General features: G+C 41.4%; 1 protein-coding gene across 1 annotated transcript in view; it reads left to right on the top strand.

The window, feature by feature from the left end:
• The window catches only part of ELP3 (elongator acetyltransferase complex subunit 3), a 129900-nt gene that overhangs the window by 41904 nt on the left and 64218 nt on the right, over positions 1–23778 (top strand). Inside the window, exons 8-9 of the mRNA XM_005308453.5 lie at positions 9238–9399; positions 11759–11885. Of these exons, the coding sequence (XP_005308510.2) occupies positions 9238–9399; positions 11759–11885 (289 nt within the window). The remainder of the gene's footprint in view (positions 1–9237; positions 9400–11758; positions 11886–23778) is intronic.

Raw genomic sequence — 23778 nt, 5'->3', positions numbered from 1 at the left:
GGTGGTCGGGAACAGGGAACGGGTTGGATGGGGTGCAGGTTCTGGGGATGGGGAACAGGGTGGGTTGGATAGGTGTGGGAGTCCCGGGGCGCCTGTCAGGGGGTGGGGGTACGGATAGGGGTCAGGGCAGTCAGGGAGCGGGGGGGGGGTTGGATGGGGGTGGGATCCCGGCGGGGGGCAGTTGGGGATGGGGAGTCCCGGGAGCAGGCGGTCAGGGGACAAGGAGCAGGGGGGTTGGATGAGGCAGGGTTCTGATGGGGGGCTGTCAGGGGCAGGAAGTGGGAGGGGCGAATAGGGGGCAGGGGCGAGGCTGTTTGGGGAGGCACAGCCTTCCCTACCCGGTCCTCCATACAGTTTCGGAACCCCAATGTGGTCCTTGGGACAAAAAGTTTGCCCACCCATTTGAAAGTGGAACTGAGGAGCCTGTGAGGAAAAAGCCTAAAAACTTGCAGAGGGTGAACTGTGGAAATACCTATATCTTTGGGGCTTCTTCCAAAGTGCACTGCGTAGAGCTGAGTGCACAGGGAGTAAACCAAGGTTTTCCAGGACACCCTCAGAAGGGCTCACCTGGGATACTGGGCCTTCACAGTCTCCTGACATTGTTCAGTGATCTCTTAACTTGACTCTGGACTTCCCCTCTTTCCCCTCCACTATTTGCTGTATTGCCCTTGGTGGTTGTTACTCCTTCCTTCCATCCCCTCTCCTAACATTATCACCCCTCAACTGACCAACCTCACTGTCCCTGTTACACTGCTCACCCTCCTTTCATCCTCCCGTTTCTCCTTCTCTGACCCTCAGTTCTCCTTCTCTCTCCACTCACTCTTCCTTTTCCCCACTTGAACCCCAAATGTTCCAGGCAAAATCCCCTAAAACAAGGGCTTTTTTATCAATACAGTTAAAATATGTAAGCAAATGTGACACACAAGGCATGGAATTCACCTGCTATGGGCCTGCACCTGCCTTGATTGCTTTGCTTGTACATTGTATCCTTATCTTGTATCTTTTTGTCATTTTAGCTTATAAGCATTCTAGGACGGGGCTGTCTTACTACAGTTGAACCTTGCTTTTATAAACACCAATCTTGTTTATAGGAACCATTTTCCCGATGAGGAAAAAAAAAACTGTATAATGAAAGTGATGATGACATAGAACAAACCAAAACTCTTTTACGTTCCTGTGCCTTCAGTGCACTATATTGCACTTATGTACCATACCTACTGTAATTTTGAGATGTTCAGCTTTATGATCTTTTTGATTTTATGAACTCAATCCCCAATTAGTTAATAAAATAGGGGTTTTACTCTCTACATTTGTATAGTGCCTCACATGTTGGGACCCAGATCCTGGTTGGTGCCTTTGGACTCTCTCATAATATAAACAGTAAATGTAAGTAGTTGCTGATTGTATGAAGTTTGGGTCCCTAAAATGATCACTGCCTTCAAACTAAAGTGAAATTGAGAAAAAAAAGTCATTTTGTTAAATGCATTGTTTAAAATTGTCAGTGTAAATTCAGAGTCAAATCTGCTTACTTCAGTGTGACAAAAATTAGATTTTACTGCTTTTTACTCCTGTGAGCCCTGCAAAAATCATCAGAGTAGGAGAACAGGGGATTCTGTTTCTCCGTGTGCACCCTCAGAAGAACTGATGTTCCACTCAGTAAATCTGTGCAAATCTACTGATAGTTGTAGGGGTGCACAGGTGTAACGGGGTGCGGTGGGGGGGAATAATATGGTCTATAAGACCTTTGTTGATGTTTGTAAAGGAAAGAACACTTCTTCACTCTGAGTCCTGGCTGAATTTACAAAAACAAACTGAGTGCATCAGATTTGGGAAACACTAACACATAAACACTAATACATTTTTAAGGCCAGTAGGGACATTTAAAACTGATAGGTTGATCCAGTGGTTGGGGAAGGTGAAATACTCCAAACAACTGTGCAGTTCCAGTTCCTTTCTTTCTCAGGGCTTTTTTTAACTAAAAAGCAAAGAGGCAAAACAAAGCAACTGTCTCACTGAACCTCATTTCTCTCAGCCCTTGTTTCCAGTTGTCACAGTCATTACAGCCCTTCTTCCATGGGATCACGCTGTTCTGGTTCCTGTTCTCTGTAAATATTTCCCTTTCATGCCTTCCGCCTGACAGAAGCAGAGAGCCCTTTCCCTGACCCTGCTTGCCTAAAAGACAGGAAGCATAATATGCAACTTCCTGTAGGGATTCATGATTCGGAGGAAACGTTTGACCTTCAGGTACAGCTTCAAGTTTTAAGGGCCCAAGGGACATAACAGAGAACACTTGGTTGTGCATATGCTTCCCAACCCCGTTACAGGACTGTTGAGATCTGCATAACACAGGATGTAGAATTTCACCCAGTGATTCCTGCATCAAGTCCATAACTTTTGATTGGCTAGAACATATCTTTTAAAAAGTCACACAGCTAGGAACAAAGAATGCTGGCCATATTTATCGGATGGAGGACTCTAGCCTGGGAAAAGGCGGCGGGGTTCATGCTGGATAACCAGCTGAACACCATTTCCTAGTGCAATGCTGTAGCCAAAAGGGCTGTGATCCTTAGATGCATAAACGGGACTCTTGAGTAGGAGTAAAGAGGTTATTTTACTTCTGTATTTGGTACTGGTGCCCCCGCTGCTGGAATACTGTGTCCAGGTCTTTACACAATTCAAGAAGCATGCTGATAAATCTGAGAGGATTTGGAGAAGAGCCACGAAAATGATTAAAGGGTTAGAAAGCATGTCTTATAGTGGAAGACTCAAGGAACTCAATCCATTTAGGTTATCAAAGAAAAGGTTAAATGGTGACTTGATCACAGTCTATAAGTATCTTCATGAGGAACAGAAATCTGATAAGAAGACTCTTCAACCTAGCAAAGAAGGGTAGAACACAATCCAATGACTGGAAGTTGAAGCTAGACAAATTCAGACTGGAAGTAAGGTGTAAATTTTTTAACAGTGAGAGTAATTAACCATTGGAACAATTTACCAAGGGTCATGGTGGATACTCCATCACTGGATATCCTTAAATCTAGATTGGATGCTTTTTCTAAAAGATGTGCTCTGGTTTCATCAGGAATTAAGTCAGTGAAATCTTATGACCTGTATTAATGTAGGAGGTCAGACTAGGTGATCACAGTGGTCCCTTCTGGCCTTATCTATTAATAAGTTTTTCCAGTGGTCACTTAACCTCATTGTTACAAAATTGTGCCTTAGGAATTTGAAGTTGTCTAGTTTCAGCTTCCAGCCATTGGATCTTGTTCTGTCTTTGTCTGCTATCAAATTGTCTCCCTGTGTAGGTATATGTGGACCAAAGATCAGGTCACCTTTTAACCTTCTCTTGCATAAACTGAATAGCAAAGCGGTAGTGGGCTCCTAGAAGAATAAATAGAAGCCTTGACTATCCTATCAGGAAGGAAACTTCTTACCACAGAGCATAAATCTGACCATCCTTTCTTTTTCATGATTATTGGCTAGGAGAATGCTCTGATGCATTGACTGTACTTTGAAATAGAAACACTGCCAACTTGACTTTTTTAATATTGACTAATTTAAAAAAATCCAGTATCTGATAGAGAACCGTTAAGACAGTATGTACTGATTTTCTTTTTCCATTCCTTACCTTTTCTTTTTATAAGGGTTTCTGTGCTCCACAGTACATGTTTTTGTTGGCATCCCATGAAACCCTTTTCCACTTGGTTCTCAAAAACTCAGTTAGACTCCAGAATTCGTCACTCGGATACCTTTATTTGGCATACCGCAACCCTATGGTCAAGCTGGCCAGGCTCAACGTGGACTAGATGCAAGGTACATCACAAATCTAAAAAGAACAGGAGTACTTGTGGCACCTTAGAGACTAACAAATTTATTAGAGCATAAGCTTTCGTGGGCTACAGCCCACTTCTTCGGATGCATATAGAATGAAACATATATTGAGGAGATATATATACACACATACAGAGAGCATGAACAAGTGGGAGTTGTCTTACCAACCCTGAGAGGCCAATTAAGTAAGAGGAAAAAAAACTTTTGAAGTGATAATCAAGATAGCCCAGTACAGACAGTTTGATAAGAAGTGTGAGAATACTTACAAGGGGAGATAGATTCAATGTTTGTAATGGCTCAGCCATCCCCAGTCCTTATTCAATCCTAAGTTGATTGTATCTAGTTTGCATATCAATTCCAGCTCAGCAGTCTCTCGTTGAAGTCTGTTTTTGAAGCTTTTCTGTTGTAAAATAGCCACCCGCAGGTCTGTCATTGAATGACCAGACACGTTAAAGTGTTCTCCCACTGGTTTTTGAATATTATGATTCCTGATGTCAGATTTGTGTCCATTAATTCTTTTGTGTAGAGACTGTCCGGTTTGGCCAATGTAAATGGCAGAGGGGCATTGCTGGCACATGATGGCATATATCACATTGGTAGATGTGGAGGTGAACGAGCCCCTGATGGTATGGCTGATGTGATTAGGTCCTATGATGATGTCACTTGATAGATATGTGGACAGAGTTGGCATCGGGATTTGTTACAAGTATAGGTTCCTGGGTCAGTGTTTTTGTTCAGTGATGTGTGGTTGCTGGTGAGTATTTGCTTTAGGTTAGGGGGTTGTCTGTAAGCAAGGACAGGTCTGTCTCCCAAGATCTGTGAGAGTGAGGGATCATCTTTCAGGATAGGTTGTAGATCTTTGATGATGCGCTGGAGAGGTTTTAGTTGGGGGCTGAAGGTGACAGCTAGTGGTGTTCTGTTATTTTCTTTGTTGGGCCTGTCTTGTAGGAGGTGACTTCTGGGTACTCGTCTGGCTCTGTCAATCTGTTTTTTCACTTCAGCTGGTGGGTATTGTAGTTTTAAGAATGCTTGATAGAGATCTTGTAGGTGCTTGTCTCTGTCTGAGGGATTGGAGCAAATGCGGTTATATCTTAGAGCTTGGCTGTAGACAATGGAACGTGTGGTGTGTCCTGAATGGAAGCTGGAGGCATGTAGGTAAGTGTAGCGGTCAGTAGGTTTCCGGTATAGGGTGGTATTTATGTGACCATTGCTTATTAGCACAGTAGTGTCCAGGAAATGGACCGCTTGTGTGGATTGATCTAGGCTGAGGTTGATGGTGGGATGGAAATTATTGAAATCATGGTGGAATTCCTCAAGGGCTTCTTTTCCATGGGTCCAGATGATGAAGATGTCATCAATGTAGCGCAAGTAGAGTAGGGGCGTTAGGGGACGAGAGCTAAGGAAGCATTGTTCTAAGTCAGCCATAAAAATGTTGGCATACTGTGGGGCCATGCGGGTACCCATAGCAGTGCCTCTGACTTGAAGGTATATATTGTGCCCAAATGTGAAATAGTTGTGGGTGAGGACAAAGTTCAGGCACCAGGTTAGCTGTGACACTATCGGGGATACTGTTCATGATAGCTTGTAGTCCATCTTTGTCTGGAATATTTGGTGTAGAGGGCTTCTACGTCCATAGTGGCCAGGATGGTGTTTTTTGAAAGATCAACGATGGATTGTAGTTTCCTCAGAAAGTCAGTGGTGTCTCGAAGATAGCTGGGAGTGCTGGTAGCTTAGGGCCTGAGGAGAGAGTCCACATAACCAGACAAGCCTGATGTTAGGGTGCCAATGCCTGAGGTGATGGGGCGTCCAGGATTTCCAGGTTTATGGATCTTGAGAAGCAAATATAATACCCCTGGTCGGGGTTCTAGGTATGTGCTTGTACAGATTTGTTCCTGTGCTTTGTCAGGGAGTTTTTTTAGCAGATGGTGTAGTTTCTTTAGGTAATCCTCAGTGGGATCAGAGGATAATGGCCTGTAGAATGTGGTGTTAGAGAGCTGTCTAATGTGGTGTTAGAGAGCCTCTTGGTCATATTCCAATTTATTCATGATGATGACAGCACCTCCTTTGTCAGCCTTTTTGATTATGATGTCAGAGTTGTTTCTGAGGCTGTAGATGGCGTTGTGTTCAGCATTGCTGAGGTTATGGGGCAAGTAAAGCTTATGCTCTAATAAATTTGTTAGTCTCTAAGGTGCCACAAGTACTCCTGTTCTTTTTGCGGATACAGACTAACACGGCTGCTACTCTGAAACCTGTCACAAATCTAAAGTTACACAGCGAAACTTTTCCTTATATACATGTTTACTAACATCTGCATTCCTGACTATACATTGCATCATGTGCTTCATGACTTGCTTATTTATGTCTCAGGAACCAATCCCTATACAGCATGCTCTATCCATGTGCTGTTCACGTATAAACTGATCTCTACATTCCAGGTTTATTTTGTCCATTATCCCTAGTACCAAGGTGTTTCTGCTTATCTTAGCTGTAAGTGTTGCAGTTAACTCATGGGTACAGAACTTTCAGTGAGAAGTGTAATTCTTCAAGTTAATGGTGTCCTTTAGCAACACCTTCCCTACAGTAAAAGGGGTATATAAGTCTAGGATGACTTTAAACAATGTTCACTCGGGTCAGTTTCCATTCTTCCGGTAGATGTGTTTGGTTTCCATTACATTATAATCTTTTGTAGTTCTTAGTGTGACTCTCTGTCAACTTATTTTCTGTTTCTTAATCACTTCTGATGTGTCTGGCGTAATATCTATGCATCAACCTTTCTTATATTAATTTATTCTCTCATGATTATCTGAGGTTTTGTTGTTTTTCTGTGTATTTTGAAACTTAGTAATCTTCTGTCTGTGTTTGCAGGGTTGAAAAGACATTTCCCTCTACTCTTTATTTATGGCAGCTCACTATAGATTGGAGGCATGACAGACACTTCCATCTGCTGTAGAATTTACCATACCAGATTAGACCAGTGTTCCATCAAGTCACTGTTAAGCCTTTGGCAGTAGCTTATACCTGATCTTTTTAAGGAAGACAAAGAAAAGCACAATACACCACATCAGCCTATAACACGATGCTTGGGATTTGATTACCTCTCTCTTGGCACATATAACTACAAATGTTATTGGCTGTAAAATTACCTAACCCTTGACGCGCTGATGCTACCGTCCGTCAACCAGTGCTGTACTTTTCCAATGCAGCAGTTCTAGGAAGTAGTTGATGAATCAAAGATAACTATTAGCTTAAAAGGGAGACAGTGAGGTTGATTGAGGGGAGATCTCAGCTGCCTTGTAAGTGCCTGTTAAAATGTCCATTTCCCTTTATAACTTTACAAGTTTTGTGACGCTCTTTAATTAAATGTTAAGTTCAAAGTGAAATAGATTTATCCTTTTGCAAACAGGAGTGATGCTAAAATATCCTATTGTTCTCTTACTTTGTTATTTCTCACCTTAATGGGAGGAGAAAAACCTCTTCTCTCTCTAGCGTTCTTATTTCCCTTGCATCTGCATGTTTCAGGGAATAACGAGCAAGATTTTTTACCAAAATCATTTGCAGTAGAATGCTGAGTGGCATATACTTCTGCCTTCTGTTTCTCCTTGCAAATTAACAAATAAAAACTGCAGTATCAATGAATGATTCTTGTTTTCAAATGGCCTGCTCAGTATGAGCATTGTGGTTTTTTCTTTTTTTTAAATCTTCATGGAATAGATACTTGTATATACACAAGAGGCATTGTAGCCAGATGCGTGGCTGATAAGCATAATTCTATTGTAGAAATAGAAAGCTGCTAAACATAGAGCACAGGCACTGACCAGTATTAGTCCTTTCCTTCCATGTATGTTGTTGTCACTACCTTTCATTCCTCCTGGACATAAAACATGTCCAGTCCTAGAGAGGTTTGTTGGGAAAAGTATGATTTTAGTCCTTCCAGTTGTTTATGAATTGGCAATGGCTGGCATTTGTAGCGTAAGATTCCAGCCAGTGAAAACTGACAATGACCAGGAAAATTCAGCTAGTCCTTTTCCAGAAGAATGGTGATACTGTTCTGGGAGGGATCTTGGAAATTAGGGGAGGAGAAGCTAACCAGATTATTTGAAAGGTGTGTTGATATTCAATATTCTGATGTAAGCATTGCCAGTTATGAATCCTGAAACCATCTCCCTGGTTTTAATCCCTTGGATTGCCCTCTTTGATACTATAATATCCATTTTATTTTTATTTCACTATTTTAACTCAGCCACTCTTTTATTTACAGCATACAAGGAGTTAAGCAAGACAGTTTCATTAGCTATCATGCTGCACTGGAATCATAACAGTATTTTTGTAACTACTGTAGTTAGGGGTCTTCTGGTGTTCATTATATTCAGCAGTTCATAACTTTGCTATGAATTTGCTTCAAGAGAAAAAAATAATTATTTCTGATTCCCTTCTCCTCCTCTCTTTATATTTTACACAATACTGAAGGTGGCTTATTCCTTAATATGCATATATACCCTCTGATATGGGACCATTAGTTATTTGTAAACAAGGACAAGTTTTTTTTCTTTTTAATTCTTACAAATCAGAATACACTTCAGTGGGTTTTTAAAAGACAACCTTTTCCTAATGTCTGACAGTTTTTATCCACGTATCAATAGTAATATTACTTTTTATTTTTATCCTGTGCCCCAAGCCACTGAATTAAGTTTTGCAGTAACTTACTGAATATTATTTTCTTGTTGGAGGGTTTTTGTAACACCATATGTCAGTTAGTCTGTGTTATGCATCTAGTCCCATAAAGAAAAAGAGTTGAAATGAGGCTCCCCTGGGCAATGTCAGACGTAAATGAAGCTCCACTCAACTCCACTGCCTCTTGGAGCTCAACCGTACTCCTTGGGAACAGGAAACGAGTGGATTATACAGAGCTTTATCTAAACTAAGATTTTGTAGAATTTGGAGAAACATGCACCTCAATTACCTGAATAGAAGTATTAGCTGAGTATGTCAGATTGGCTGTTGTGGTGTAACTCAGCTCACCTTTTTATTTCCCATCTTGACTTTCCCTTCTTATATAGGCCCCGCTTCTCACTGCTGCTAGCACAAAAGGGCTTGATCAGTTCAGGGGATATCTTCCTCTTCCCAACAAGTATTGTTTGAAAGAAGCCTTGTGAGCCCAGGCATATTCCACTTTTTTTAATATTAAAAAATGAGTAAAACTTTTTTTGTAGATGTATATAACTATGTATATTCACATTGTGACAGTGTTGGGTCCATTCTGATTGCCAGGCTATAGTGTGTTTCTCTTTTCCTGGTTCTAGTTGAAGAGGAACTTGTAAAAAGTTGACACCTGGAAATCTTTGGACTGTTTTGAACAGTCTGTGACTGATTTGTGATCGTAACAAGGAGCTTGTTTTTTGATCACAGGTACTCAGAAAGAAGCCTCACAAAGTGTGTTGGGATCACCATAGAGACCAGGCCTGATTACTGCTTGAAGCGGCACCTGAGTGACATGTTGTCATACGGCTGCACAAGGTTGGAGATTGGAGTGCAAAGTGTCTATGAGGACGTGGCCAGAGATACCAACAGGTGAGAAGAATATTTCAGAGTAAAGCTCAATGTGACTGCTTATTGTTTGTCTTGTGGAGTACTTTATAAGACGCCTGGAAACAAATACTTCAGAGTGCCAGCCTAATTCTGTACAATTTTATACTGATGTTCCTGTTCCATAAGTATTTTATAGTGCTGGGTACTGTCTTTATAGCTCTACAAGCTTGTAAAGTAAGTAGGATGTGCCCAAACAAACATCAGAGTCCTTGTCCTGAGAAATTTACAATCCAAAGACTTCAGTAGGTACATGGTACATGAAAATCTGTACAAAATAATCAGAAGAGGCACCATATGTGCAGGAAGCATGGCATTCGGTCATGGTGGTCATTCCTGAAGGATTTTAAAGAAGAGACAGGGCACTTGGCACAGACAGAGTGTGAGGCAGGTCAGGTACGTGTTTATAATTGACACTCATCGCAGTCTATTTTATAGCCAGAAATTAAACCCGTTGATTTCTTGAATCAGGATCATTCTGCATATACAGTACTTTCAGAGGCCGGGAAGTGTACAAGTAAGAACTTCTTGACAGCTTCTTTGTGGCCCTGGACCAGTGATGACAAAATCACTGCCAAAGCATCTAGAATGTTATAGTTCATATTCTCGTAACCTGCTGGGGGAGAAATATGTTTCATACTGTTGCAGAACTGGGGATCCTGTTAACTTCAGAATACTTGTGTATTCGGAGATTTATATAAAGCTTACCTTCACCCTTATCTCACACACCAGTTATTTACCTAAGATTTTTAATAAACCAATAGCATAAGTAATTACAAAGAAATGGGAATATGGAAATTGGCTTAAAAAAACGGCCTTTTACCAAACTTAGAGGTGACAATTGTGCAGTAATTGAAAATCTCAGACATTTTCTTCTGGAGACTTGACATTTGAGTCTGAAGCCAGTATCCCCCCCAAAGATTAGTCTTATTGTGGCTGATGCATGAAGGTACAGAATCTCATTGCTGCATGAGTACCAGATTCAATGCCTGACCAGATGAGCAAAGCTGTAATGTTCAAGAATAACTTTAGCCTATCAAGCAAACCAAGCAGTCAAGTAAACTAAATAACTAACCGTTATATAGCACTTTTCAATCTTAGATGTCAAAGAGCTTTACAAAGGTAAATAGCAACGTACTGTACTAAAAAAATAGTAGCCACGTCACGCGATTCTTAGCTCAGGTACATTCATTAATGCTGATTTCTGCCACAGTCTTCAAGCTTATCAAGCCCACTTATCCCTGTTTTTCTACAGACCCTTTCACAGCTGTTGTGCCTATTCAGAGATGGATCTTTCAAAGTCAGTATCCCTGTTATCCACCTCTGTGATCTCTTTTTAGTTCCCATCCAGTTTTGTCCATCAGATGAAATGATTTTTTGCAGCATCTCTAAATTGCATGTCACTGCTGTTTTGAAAGTTTGCCAGTGAAACTGCAAATGGAGTTTCTGTTGCTGGCCCTGAAGAAGAGGAAGGTAGTAGGTAGCTATCTCTTTTATACAGAAGGAATCCTTTTTAAGATTAGATTTGTAAAGGTTTTGGCACTTTTGAAGATGCTTGCAATATGCCTAAAAGTTTGTGCTGTATTGTAGTCTGCTCATGCAGACATCCCCCTCCCACAACTTCTGTGTTTTAGAATATCCCTTCAGCTCTCTAAAACAATGAATTGAAGTCTGTTTTTTGAGCTGATTGATGGTCACACTAGTCTCTCCTAAGGTGGCTCTGATTTACTTTCATTCTTCATTTAGAATGTAGGGCTGGATTTTTGTTTTAGATGTTCATATTTTGCTTGTGGCTAAATGTCAGATTACAACCAATTAGGCTAAATGTTTGGAAATTACTTTTCCATTATGTAGTGTGAGTCATTAGTGGGCTGTTTGAGTGTTTCCAATTGCCGCAAGGCAGAAGAATATTCAAATATAAGTCCAGGCATCAAGTAGTTGAGTTACTGATGCAGCTCAGATCCCTCCTCTAATAAGGAAATAATTTTTATTTATGAAATGACTCTCCATTGCCTCCCCCCAACCTACTCAAAGTGCCAGATAATTTCACCATAGAACAGATTTATAAAAACATCACAATATTTTACTAATAAAGTAAAATCACAGTCATAAAACCAGACACACACACATAAATGAGGGGAAAATCTTACGTGGTGGAGGGAAAAGAAAAGGCCCTGAACATAAGGGGAACAGTTCTTTGGTGATGGGGGTGCATTTATTTAGGTGGTGGTTGAAAGTGAGGGTGGGGGCTAAGATGGATATCTAGATGGAGTGAGTTCCACACCGGAAGGATTACAATTCATGAAGGTGTGTAGGTTTTTTAATTAGTTTTTCTTCTTTCCAGGGGACACACTGTGAAGGCTGTGTGTGAGTCATTTCACTTAGCCAAGGATGCAGGGTTTAAAGTGGTGGCGCACATGATGCCTGATTTGCCGAACATGGGGCTTGAAAGAGATATTGACCAATTTGTTGTAAGTATGGCTTAAAATAACCCTGCTTTTGTTTTGCCTTAGTGGATCTAACACTTCTTCTGTTTCGTGGCTTTGCTAGTGGTTATTTTACAGGCCAGACTTTCTTCTTAAGGATGTGTACCTTAAAATTCAGGTGAAGAGGAAGGATGAGGCAGGTTTGTTGAACTACTTCATCCAGAAAATGTTCTCCCTCCCTTGTGAAAGACTGAATCACTAAGGTCTCTGTGGAAGGTGAAACACAATGTTGTCTTTCTGATATTAATTAAGGCTTTTACTTTTTTGCAAGGTGGTTTTCTTTCTTTAGATTTAAAATTGTATATTTATATTTATCGTAGGCAAAAGCATCTTGTCTAGGAAGCTGTTACACAATAGTATGTCTGTACAGAGCATATAGGGTTTCTTCTTGGCCCCAATGCTATTCAGTATCTTCATCAAAGATTTGAAAGAAAATATAAAATCATTGCTGGTGAAGTTAGCAGATGACACAGAAATTGGCAGAGTAGTAAATAACGATGGAAACAGCAATCTGAATCACATGGAAAACTGGGTTTACTTGAACAACTTATGTTTTAATACAGCCACGTACAGCCAAATGCAAAGTCAGACATCTAGGCACAAAGAATATTAGGTCACACTTATAGGATGGGGTGAACTGGATTTTTGGAACTCAGAATAATGACTCTGTCGTCATTGTGCATAACCAACTGAGCGTGAGCTCCCAGTGTGGTGTCCTGACTAAGAGAACAAATATATTGGTTCTATAAAAGCAGAACATTGAACAAAAGTATGGAAGAGCTACTATCACTATTCCTGGAATACTGTGTCCAATATCATATGGATGCACTTTTGGCTAGATGTGTTTGCTTGTAACTTTCCAAGCAGAACCACATTTTATTTTCTACCTATATTTCTGACCTGAATCTTCCAATCAATTATTTGATTTTAAGGCAAGAAGGAACCATTATGCTCATCTCTGCTGACCTTCTGCATAAAAAACTATAGAATTTCACCCAATGATTCCTGTATCAAACCCATATATTGTGGTTGAGCTAGAACCTCTCTTTTAGAAAGAGACATCCATTCTTGATTTAAAGAATTCAAGTGATGAAGAATCTATCACATACCAAGGTAAGTTGCTCCAATGGTTAATTACTTTCTCTGTTTAAAACCTGCACATCTTTTAAGCCTGAATTTATTTATTTTACTGGCTCTTATTATGCCTGTCTGCTAAATTAAAAAGCCCTCTGCTAGCAGAATTCTCCTCCCATGCAGGTACTTATAGACTGATCAAATCACCTCAATCTTCTCTTGGATAAACTGAATTGACTGATTTTCTTTAGTCTCCCACTGGAAGGCAGGTTTTCCCGATGTCAAAATCATTCTCGTAGCTCTTTTCTGAACTCTTTCCAATTCATCAACATCCTTTCTCAGACTGTATTCTGAAAGCATCTGAGCAGGGCAAGATTGCCTCTGATAAGGCCAGAAAAAAAGGATGTTGCAGTAATAGAGATTCAAGATGATGGTGTGGACGAGGGTTTGACCTGTGCGGATGGATAGGAAAGGCTGTATCTTAGGAAAGACTGATATTGTGCACAAAGAATCTGCAAGCCTGATTAGACATAGCCTGGATATGAGGAGCTAGAGAGAGGTCTGAGTTGAAGATGTTACCCAGGTTATGGGACTGAATGACTGGCAAGATGGTGCTGTTGTGCACAATGATCAAAAAAGGAGTGGTGGAGGAGAGCTCTCTTTTAGCCATATTGAGCTTGATCTGATGGCTAGATATCTACGAGGAGTTGTTAGAGAGAGATGCCAAGATATTTTAGGTTGGACAGGAGGAGACAGGTCTGGAATAATGAGGTAGATCTGAGTCGTCAGCATAGAGATGATAATTGAATTTTGGTCTGCATGTGAGATTACCTGGAGAGGAGGTAGAGAGGAAGAGGAGATGGGGACTGAGGACAGAAACTTACGGAACCTTATATAAAATTGGAAGGGAAGAGGATGATCCTCTGAAGGACATGCTGAAGGACCATGAGAGGAAAAGGAGAACCAGGAGAGGACAAAGTCACGGAAGCCTAAGGAGGACAAGATTTCAAGAAGTGGAACGTGGTCAGTGGTGTCATAGGGAGCCAACAGGTCAGGGAGAATGAGGATGGAATACTGGTTCTGAGCTTTGGCTAGGAAGAGGTCAGTAGAGATTTTGGCATGAGCTATTTCAGTGGAGTGCAAGGGGCTCATTCCATGTTATAAAGGTCCTGAAATAGAATTGGAGAGAGTTACTCCAGACAGCGATTGTAGTCAGTGTGTTCAATGAGCTTAGAGGTTAAAGGGAGAAAGGAAATGTGGCTGTAGTTGGAATGGGAAGTGGGATCAAAGGGTGTTTGTTTAAAGATGGGAGAAACTAAAGCATGCTTGTATTGGAATGGTTTAAAGAGAAGAGTAGGGGAGAGGATGAAACTGGGTGCATAGGAGATCAGGGGATGGGATGGAGTCAGTGGGGCAAGTGGTGGAGGGGTTAGAGGAGTAGAGCAGCTGAGAAGCTTCTGACGGGGGAGGAGGAGGAGAGTTGTAGAAGGGGAAGGGAGGGTGCATCAAAGGGAGCAGGAAGATCAAGTTGTGCTTTGTCAATTTTCTCTTGGAAGAAATTGGCAAGATCCCGTGCTGAGAGAGCAGTGGAGGTGGGAAGGATTTGTGGAGTGAATCAAAGGTGGCTGGGATTGTGGGCATGGGATTCAACTAAGCTGAAGGAGGACAATTATTTAGATAAGAAGATGGCAGAACTGGAGGAGGAGAGAACAAATTTTATAGTGGAGGAAATCAGCCTGGTCACAGGATTTCCACTAGAGACACTACGCAGCATGAGAGCAGGGACAAAAGAAGCAGGTGTTATGGGTGAGCGAGTCTTGGAGGTTGGTAAGATGGACCTTGCAATGGGAAAGGGGGCAGAAGAGTTAAAGGTGGAGGAAAGCGAAGCATGGAGAGAATCAACAACCATATCAATGAAAGAAGGGGAGTGATGGCAGTGAGGAGAGGGCTGAGAGCGAATGACAAGTCTAGAAGGCTGATTGACTGAAAGTCCTGGAAAGGTTGAGTAACAGGGTGTTTGGGAAAGGGATAGCGAACCACCTAAAAAGGATCCCTGATTCATTTTCTAGTAAGGTGCTCAGATGCCGCAGTGATATGTACTATAAATATCTAGAGAGATGAAAATCCCCTTGCAGTTTCAGTTGGATACAGCATTCCTCACTTTCTGCTTTAAAAAGCTGCTGTGCTATATAAATGCTATTCCATATTAGTAAATATTTTGACATTTATATTACACTGAAGTAATGAGATTGAATGTGAAAAACTAAGAACAAAGCATTCTAATTAATCTGTTAATGTCTGTTATTGATCTGCTTGGTAATGTTGCTAAGAGTTATTAATTTTGCCACTTTGCACATGGTTTAAAGGATATAGCATCACAAAAATTGTCGTCAAAGCCCTTTATAAAATATCCTTAACTTTGCAGGATAAAATCACATCTGTCCCACTATACTTGTTATGATCTCCTTAGAAAGAGAGATTTCTGGTTTTTGGTAGTTCTAAATAAATCTGGAGAAAATAAATCCATTCACTCGCATAATAAATTTCTAGCTGTGGACTTAATCCCATCTTTCCTCGTATGATGGTGCCACCATTGCCTGTAAAATATTATGGACTCAGGCATGTGTCCGTTGGCCTGTACACACGCCATAGCTCTACTTGTGTTCTGATTTGAGGGCATAAAGGGTGACACAGGCCGACGTCTCGCTAGTTTCTTCTCCCAGGGCTGTTTTAATCCCTTCAGGGCAGGACCACCCTGCTGTACTCCCTCTTGGGTTGGGGAACTTGCATGGGTGACTGTACAGCACATGGCATCTGGACCCTGCAAGAGTCCAGAATGCACATCCGTTTACTAGAACTCAGGATAGTCAGTCAAGCCTGCAATGTCTTCCTCCCACTCAGCGGATCCAGACATGTCCCAGTAATGTCAGATAACATGACAATTGTATTTTGTATAAAGAAGCAGGATTGAATGAGACTCTTACATCTTTGCATGGAGGCAGTCACTCTCTGGAATTGGTGCATCATAACCCTATCAGCAGCATACTCACCAGTGCCGCAGAACTCCCCTAGCAGGCAGCCTAAGCAGACATTTTTCCACAACCCACGAATGAGAGATTCATAATTAAGCTCTCAACAACATCTTTGCCCAATAAGGAGAGCTGACCTTGGACCTTTTTGCTTCTCAGGCAAACAAGCAACTTTCCCAGTACTGCTCCAGAGCAGCCCTGGACAAGGGCTCACTGGGTGATGCCCTTCTAATGTCATGGAAGGATCACCTCTAGCCACATGCTCTATGGCCATCTGTCTTTGAAGATGACCTTTCTAATAGCTATAGTATCAGCCAGAAGAGACAGTGAGCTGGAGGCACTCAGGGCAGACCCACCATATGCTGTCTTCCACTGCAAATAAAGCTGCAGGACAGCAGTATTACATTCAGCTAACACGTCTCTGTCCTTGCACTCGCCACCTGTTTAATGACTGCTTGTTAATCTCCCATGTGTGGAATACACGTAGGGACCATCAGTCGAAGAAGACATGGAGGTTACTAATCTGTAACTGGAGGTTCTTTGAGGGGTGTGGTCCCTGTCTATATTCCACTACCTGCCCTCTGTCCCGTCTGCGGTAGATTGTTTCGTCTGCGGTCAGAATAGAGACTGGAGAGGTGTTGGCCCTCACTACCCTTCAGTTCGGAGCACAAGGATAGCTACGGTGCATATGTGGGCCAGCAGACACGTCCTGTGAAAAATTCCAGATTCAGGCACATGGCCCTCATGCGTGAACACACGTGGAAGATAGGCAGGGACCACACAGTTAGAAAAACCTCCCGTTAAAGCTAAGTAACCTCTATTTCCCAGTGACTGAAAGAGGAATAATGAACATGCCTTCAGGGAGATAACTAAGCACCTGGCGCTTGTCACCAATGGGTGACAGATATGAGTTGACAGTGTGTCCTTGTTGCCAAGAAGGTTAATGGCATTTTGGGCTGTATAAGTAGGAGCATTGCCAGCAGATCGAGGGACGTGATCATTCCCCTCTATTCGACATAGGTGAGGCCTCATCTGGAGTACTTCATCCAGTTTTGGGCCCCACACTGCAAAAAGGATGTGGAAAAATTGGAAAAAGTCCAGCAGAGGGCAACAAAAATGATTAGGGTCCTGGAGCACATGAGGATGGATCTAGACGGTTCTCAGTGGTGACAGATGACAGAACAAGGAGTAATGGTCTCAAGTTGCAGTGGGGGAGGTTTAGGTTGGATATTAGGAAAAAAAATGTCACTAGGAGGGTGGTGAAGCACTGGAATGGGTTACCTAGGGAGGTGGTGGAATCTCCTTAGAGGTTTTTAAGGTCAGGCTTGACAAAGCCCTGGCTGGGATGATTTAGTTGCGGATTGATCCTGCTTTGAGCAGGGGGTTGGACTAGATGACCTCCTGAGGTCCCTTCCAACTCTGATATTCTATGATTAAGTATAGTAACTTCTCCTAGGAAAGTAATGACTTACTGGTAGTCCCAGTGGTGAATTAAGGATAGTGGACGCTTCTGCAATTTGAGCTGGTAATTATATTTGTAAGTATAATACCCAACTATCCCTACTATTCCATCAGTGTTTACTGCTTTTGAAGTGTTCCCCATCATTCTCAGCAAGTAGTCTGGAGGCCTTTATATTATGAACACCTGTGTGTTATTGTTTTTAAAAGTATTTCTTGATATTCCCGTTTTCTTGTGAGACAAACTTTTTTCCTTAAGAATTTCTGAATATTTTCTATTTTAACTTTAATGCATTGACTAAACTGGGAAGGCTCTGGCTTTTTGCCTTTTTTTCCACTATGGCAAACTGTAATATCCTTAATGTTTTTTTGACACAAATGATATGCAATATTTATTTTTCCTTCATTTCTCTTTCTCATTTTCTATCCAGGTTCTTATACTGGTGCCTGTCACCACAGTATGGGATCACTTTTGTTGTTGTTTTCCCCCCACCGCATAATGTGAATAATTTTAAGGGTGATCCTGTTTTCCTCCCATCACATCCATGTCATCATGCCAGGAATTCCAGGAGATTTACACACTCTGGTTGTTCTTGTTGGCAAGTGTAAATGTAATGGCTAAGACCAACAATCCCCAGAGCCTACCCTAGCAGTCGGACTGATACAATAATTAGAATACTAGCTGAAATAAATCAAGAAGTCAGCAGGAATAAATGGGCTTCTTACCAGAGCAGACACCTCATTCTGTGGAATGTGATTAAACACTCAGCTTCTTCTTTGTAGCACAAGAGAGATGAGTCGATGGGAGGGGTAAATGAATGGGGGAATCATGAATCACACTTGCCAGGAACTATACTGAACAGAACTTAAGGTTTAAGCAAAAGATTTAGGAGTCTGAAGAATTAGGAATTGTATTCTGGGAATTTCTCCTTCTGCTGTTTGTGAGCTGCTGAGTAGAAACTGACTGTAATTTAGCAGACTGTATCCATATTAATGACTAATTGTAGTTCAGCTAGTATAATTTTATGGAACTAAACAAAATGCAGCCATTGTAAGTATGTTCTCAGGCTGTTAATATGTCGTTGCCTGATGTACGTTACAGAGGTGTGCAAGTTAAACTTCCTTTCGTAATGGAACTTTTCTGCAGACAAACTGCAGATATAGTCCCATTTTAGCATTATATTTTATCTTTCCACTTGATGCTTTTGTCGGAGAAAAACAGACTTCTCACTCTCTTTTTTGGGTGCAGCAAATCAGATACTTTATTATCTCTAGCAATTGCGCGGCGGGGGAGAGTGCACTAGGACACAGGGTTTCCCCGTCCTAGGCAGGTCTCTCAAAAGATAAACAATTAAGACAACCATTTATACCTTTTTGTTACGTACAATAATGAGCAACAGCTGCATTTTGTTTATACATAGGTGATCCTGATATCTTATTTTCCACATCTATTTAGACTCTAGTCTACATTCCATATCATCTACACAAGGTCGCAACAACTTCTCACACAGTTCTTTCCCACTCGCCTCACACAATCCTCGCTTTTACAAATCTCACTTTATTAGGGTTACGGCTAGCCTGACTCTTGCTCACAGAAGAGACTGTATGCATTGAACTCCCCTTCAAATCCCTGTCAGTTCTTGCTCTACTTCCACACTTTTATGTTCTGTGGTTGAATTGTGTAGGCTAGAGGGCTGATATAGTACAGTCTTTTGTGGTGCTTCCACCACTGAAGAGAGAAGAGGAGTTAATCTCAGGTAATGTGGTGGAAGGTATATGATTATCCTGTATCCTGTGAAATGCTATTATATAACTTCTTTTAGCTGCAGACAAACTTCTATTTATTTTTTCCAAAGAGCTTACAGTTCCCACAGTACCTGAAATTCATAAATAATTAAAATTATTCCGGCTGTCAATTCATCGCAGTTAACTCAAGCAATTGACTCAAAACCAATTAACTCAATTAAAAATTAATTACAATTAATCACAATTTTAATCACACTGTTAATAATAGAATACCAGTTGAAATTTATTATAAATATTTTGGATATTTTTCTGTTTTCAAATATATTGATTTCACTTGCAACACAGAGCACAAAGTGTACAATGCTCACTTTATATTATCTTAGATAAAAGTATTACTGCTGTAAAAAATATAAACAACTGAAAAATACTATTTCTTTTCACCTCAGATAAGTACCGTCGTTCAATCTCTTTATCATGAAAGTGCAATTTACAAATATAGATTTTTGTTGTTGTTGTTACATAACTGCACTCAAAAACAAAATAACGTAAAACTTTGGAATCTACTTCTTGTTCAGTCAATCACTAAGACAAACAAGTTTGTTTACATTTACAGGAGATAATGCTGCCCGCTTGTTATTTACAATGTACCTGAAAGTGCAAACAGGCGTTCACATGGCATTTTTATGGCTGGCATTGCAAAGTATTTATGTGCCAGATACGCTAAACATTCGTATGCCCTATCATGCTTTGGCCAGCATTTCAGAGGATATGCCTCCATACTGATGACACTCGTTAAAAAATAATACGTTAATTAAATTAAATTTGTTACAATTCTCTCCCAAGGAGTTCAGTATGTCTCCTGCTCTGTGGTTTTATCTGCATTCTGCCATATAGTTCATGTTATGGCAGTCTCGGGTGACGACCCAGCACGTTTTTTGATTTAACAACACTTTTGCTGCAGATTTGACAAACGCAAAGAAGGTACCAATGTGAGATTTCTAAAGATAGCTACAGCACTCGACCTATGGTTTAAGAATCTAAATGCTTTCCAAAATCTGAGGGACGAGGTGTGGAACATGCTTTCAGAAGAGTTAAGACCAACACTCCAATGCAAAAACTAGAAAACTTGAACCACCTGAAAAGAAAATCAGCCTTCTGTTGGTGGCATCTGACTCAGATGATGAAAACGAGCATGCGTCAGTCCGCACAGTTTTGGATCGTTATCAAGCAGAACTTGTCATCAGCATGGATGCAGGTCCTCTGGAATGGTGATCGAAGCATGGAGGGGAATAAAAATGTTTAGTATATATGGCACGTAAATACCTGGCAATGCCGGCTATAACAGAGCCATGCGAACACCTGTTCTCACTTTCAGGTGACATTGTAAATAAGAAGCCAGCAGCATTATCTTCTGTACGTGTAAACAAACTTGTTTTGCCTTAGTGCTTGGCTGAACAGGAAGTAGTACTGAGTAGACTTGTAGGCTCTAAAGTTTTTCATTGTTTATTGTTGAGTGCAGGTATATTAAAAGTATCAGAGGGGGGTAGCCGTGTTAGTCTGAATCTGTAAAAAGCAACAGAGGGTCCTGAGGCACCTTTAAGACTAACAGAAGTATTGGGAGCATAAGCTTTCGTGGGTAAGAACCTCACTTCTTCAGATGCAAGTAATGGAAATTTCCAGAGGCAGGTATAAACCAGTATGGAGATAACGAGGTTTATACCTGCCTCTGGAAATTTCCATTACTTGCATCTGAAGAAGTGAGGTTCTTACCCACGAAAGCTTATGCTCCCAATACTTCTGTTAGTCTTAAAGGTGCCACAGGACCCTCTGTTGCTTGGTATATTAAAAAAAAATTCTACGTTTAGAAGTTGCATTTCATGATAAAGAAATTGAACTGCAGTACTTGTCTGAGGTGAAATGAAAAATTCGATTTCTTTTTTTACAGTGCAAATATGTGTAATAAAAATATTATAAAGTGTGCAACGTACTACACTTTGTATCTGTGTTGTAATTGAAATCAATATATTTGAAAATGTAGAGAACATCCAAAAATATTTAAATACATGGTATTCTATTATTAACAGTGTGATTAAAACTGTGAAAAGCAACAGAGGGTCCTGTGGCACCTTTAAGACTAACAGAAGTATTGGGAGCATAAGCTTTCATGGGTAAGAACCTCACTTCTTCAGATGCAAGTAACCTAGTCGTGCAGAACGCAATGCCATCCACAGCCTCAGAAACCACCCTGACATTATCATCAAAGAGGCTGATAAAGAGGTGCTGTTGTCATCATGAACAGGTCTGACTACCAGAAGGAGGCTGCCAGACAACTCTCCAATACCAAATTCTACAGGCCACTTTCCTCAGATCCCACTGAGGAATACACTAAGAAACTGCATCATCTACTCAGGACACTCCCTACACTAACACAGGAACAAATCAACATACCCTTAGAGCCCTGACCAGGGTTATTCTATCTACTACCTAATATCCACAAACCTGGAAATCCTGGACGCCCCATCATCTCGGGCATTGGCACTTTCACTGAAGGACTGTCTGGATATGTGGACTCCCTACTCAGACCCTACACCACCAGCACTCCCAGCTATCTCCGTGACACCACAGATTTCCTGAGAAAACGACAATGCATTGGTGACCTCCCAGAAAACACCATCCTAGCCACCATGGATGTAGAGGCTTTCTGCACAAACATCCCACACACAGATGGAATACAAGCTGTCAGGAACAGTATCCCTGATGATGACACAGCACAACTTATTGCTGAGCTCTGTGACTTTATCCTCACGCACAATTATGTCAAATTTGGTGACCATATATACCTCCAGACCAGTGGCACCGCTATGGGCACCCGCATGGCCCCACAATATGCCAACATTTTTATGGCTGACCTGGAACAACGCTTCCTCAGCTCTCGTCCACTCATGCCCCTTCTCTACCTATGCTATATTGATGACATCTTCATCATCTGGACCCATGTGAAGGAGATCCTGGAAGAATTCCACCATGATTTCAACAGCTTCCACCCCACCATCAACCTCAGCCTGGACCAATCTACACGGGAGGTCCACTTCCTAGACACCACCGTACAAATAAGCGATGGCCACATTAACACCACCCTATACTGAAAACCCACCGACCGCTACGCCTACCTTCATGCCTCCAGCTTCCACCCCGGTCACACCACACGATCCATCGTCTACAGCCAAGCACTGAGGTACAATCGCATCTGCTCCAACCCCTCAGACAGAGACCAACACCTACAAGATCTTCACCAAGCATTCTCAAAACTACGATACCCACACAAGGAAATAAAGAAACAAATCAACAGAGCCAGACGTGTACCCAGAAGCCTCCTGCTACAAGACAGGCCCAGAAGAGAAACCAACAGAACTCCACTGGCCATCACCTACAGTCCTCAGCTTAAACCTCTCCAACGCATCATCAGTAATCTACAACCCATCCTGGACAACGATCCCTCACTTTCACAGACCTTGGGAGGCAGGCCAGTCCTCGCCCACAGACAACCTGCCAACCTTAAGCATATTCTCACCAGCAACCATGCACTGCACCATAACAACTCAAACGCAGGAACCAACCCATGCAACAAACCTCGATGCCAACTCTGCCCACATATCTACACCAGCAACACCATCACAGGACCTAACCAGAGCAGCTACAGCATCACCGGCTCATTCACCTGCACGTCCACCAATGTTATATATGCCATCATATGCCAGCAATGCCCCTCTGCTATGTACATTGGTCAAACTGGACAGTCACTATGCAAGAGGATAAATGGACACAAGTCAGATATCAGGAATGGTAATATACAAAAACCTGTAGGAGAACACTTCAACTTCCCTGGCCACACAATAGCAGATGTAAAGGTAGCCATCTTACAGCAAAAAAACTTCAGGACCAGACTCCAAAGAGAAACTGCTGAGCTCCAGTTCATTTGCAAATTTGACACCATCAGATCAGGATTAAACAAAGACTGTGAATGGCTATCCCACTACAGAAGCAGTTTCTCCTCCCTTGGTGTTCACACCTCAACTGCTAGCAGAGCACCTCACCCTCCCTGATTGTACTAACCTCATTATCCCCATACTGATTTATACCTGCCTCTGGAGATTTCCATTACTTGCATCTGAAGAAGTGAGGTTCTTACCCACGAAAGCTTATGCTCCCAATACTTCTGTTAGTCTTAAAGGTGCCACAGGACCCTCTGTTGCTTTTTACAGATTCAGACTAACACGTCTACCCCGCTGATAATTAAAACTGTGATTAATCGAGGGGAAAAAAAATCTTGTAATTAATTTTTTTTAATCATTTGACAGCCCTAAAAAGAATATAAATCTCCATCAGGAGCCTTTACACAACTAATAAGAGATGGCTAAACCAGCTAACAAACATTGATTTTATTCTTTTGGGTAATAGGATTACTGCTGTGTTAAATGGAGGTTCTAAAACTTTTTGGTAGGGAAAAAGGTTTCCATTTTAAATTGTACTAAACATCCCTTCATTGAAATATTCTTGGCAGGTGGTACACA

This window comes from Chrysemys picta, chromosome 3 (assembly GCF_011386835.1).
Source record: "Chrysemys picta bellii isolate R12L10 chromosome 3, ASM1138683v2, whole genome shotgun sequence".
Taxonomy (NCBI): domain Eukaryota; kingdom Metazoa; phylum Chordata; order Testudines; family Emydidae; genus Chrysemys; species Chrysemys picta.
This window is presented reverse-complemented; position numbering and strand designations above follow the sequence as displayed.